The following is a 1,691-nucleotide window of genomic DNA, read 5'->3' on the forward strand; positions in this document are numbered from 1 at the left end:
ATCCAGAGTCTTGACTGTTTAGCGTTAGCTGTTAGCTTCACCAGCCGATCACACGGTCACCTGGTTTAACACACTCCAGCTGTTATACATACCTCCATGATCCTCTCCTCTCTGGCAGCCCAGTGGTAAAGGCCGGAGGCTCCCCGAGGTCTACTGCATCGTCAGCCGCCTGGGTTGCTTTGACCTCTTCTCAAAGGTAGGTGTGGTGACTTACGCAAAGACAGAAATGCACAAATTACAGCCATAACTTGCATCCAGTTGCTTTGAAATTCACATCACACAAAATCTCACATATGGTACAAGCTTCCCTCCAATAATAAAAACAACATACCATCCTTGGAGCCCACAAAACCACACCCACTATCTGCCACGCCCACTTTCCCGCAAAACCTCCTAGTTCTGGCTCCAGTACAGCAACACATGAAATTCAGCTGGCATAGTTGCTTTGGTGCAAAAGGTTCCCTGTAATAATTCATAGATTTATGCACATGTTGAATTGGGTTTTTAAATGTTCTCCGAGTCATGCCATAAATAGGATTAGATTTAAAGTAAGCATATGGGAGTTTTTTAATGTGTTTCTTTGGTGTAATCTGCACAAATGTATCAATTTGTACACTGAATCTTAAGAAGTATACATCACTGAAAAATAAAAACAAGTACAGTATATAAACTTGTTCTTTAAACAACCTCAGTTTGGAGAAATAGAGTTTAGTTCCGACTGGATCAGTGAACAAATGGCTGCAGGATCAAGACCAAACTGGTTTGCTGTTGTGTAAAAACAAATCCAATCCCAAATATTTCCTAATAGTTTATGCAAAGCAGAGCTGTAAAGTAACTAAGTACAAATACTTCTTTACTGTACTTAAGTAGAATTTTTGGGTACTTGTACTTTACTTGAGTGATTATTTTTCAGCCTACTTTTTACTTCTACTTCTCACATTTTCACACAATTATCTGTACTTTCTACTCCTCACATTTTGTAAAAAGACAAGAAGTAGAAAGTCGTTACTTTTATTTCATTTTTTGCTTGTTTTCATTGCAGCTTGTTATTGTGAAAAAATAATACTACCCATATAAACTGTGACTTGTAGATAGAGTGAATTTAACTGTGGTTGAATGAGAAGTATAAATTTATAAAACTCTGATAGTGTATTAGTTTGTACACAAACAAATCATGTCACACAGGACATAGCAGACATATGTAGCCTAGTGCGAATATGGCGGTATATCTGTCTATTAGGGGTGCAACAATACATGTACCCGTATCAAACAGTGCTGTATGGAACAATACAGATTTTTAAAATTTACTTTATCAACTTGTCTTCTGAAGATGCTCTGTGTTGAAGGATCAGTGGATCTGTGTTCGACTACTCCACCTAGGCTGTATTTTTGAGCACAGATCCACTGAGAAACTTGCTGTTTCAGCAACATTTAATTAAAAATGGTACTTTTGAGGTTAAACAAATGTTCATAATTAATTTAAATAAATTAAAAGTTAAAAGGGGCATGGACATTTCTCTTTTTGTATCGAAAAAATATCAAACCGTGAGACTAAAGTATCAAACCGAACCGTGAATTTCCTGTATCGTTGCACCCCTAGTATCTATCTATCTATCTATCTATCTATCTATCTATCTATCTATCTATCTATCTATCTATCTATCTATCTATCTATCTATCTATCTATCTAT

General features: G+C 36.5%; 1 protein-coding gene across 1 annotated transcript in view; it reads left to right on the plus strand.

Moving 5' to 3' along the window:
* LOC106533529 (DENN domain-containing protein 2A) overlaps positions 1 to 1,691 on the plus strand; it is a gene marked incomplete at its 3' end in the record, with an annotated part of 102,980 nt that overhangs the window by 99,166 nt on the left and 2,123 nt on the right. Inside the window, 1 exon segment of the mRNA XM_014029871.1 lies at positions 119 to 196. Coding sequence (XP_013885325.1) covers positions 119 to 196 — 78 coding nt within the window.

The sequence above is a fragment of the Austrofundulus limnaeus genome, unplaced genomic scaffold (assembly GCF_001266775.1).
Source record: "Austrofundulus limnaeus strain Quisiro unplaced genomic scaffold, Austrofundulus_limnaeus-1.0 Scaffold961, whole genome shotgun sequence".
In the NCBI taxonomy this organism is placed as follows: Eukaryota; Metazoa; Chordata; class Actinopteri; order Cyprinodontiformes; family Rivulidae; genus Austrofundulus; species Austrofundulus limnaeus.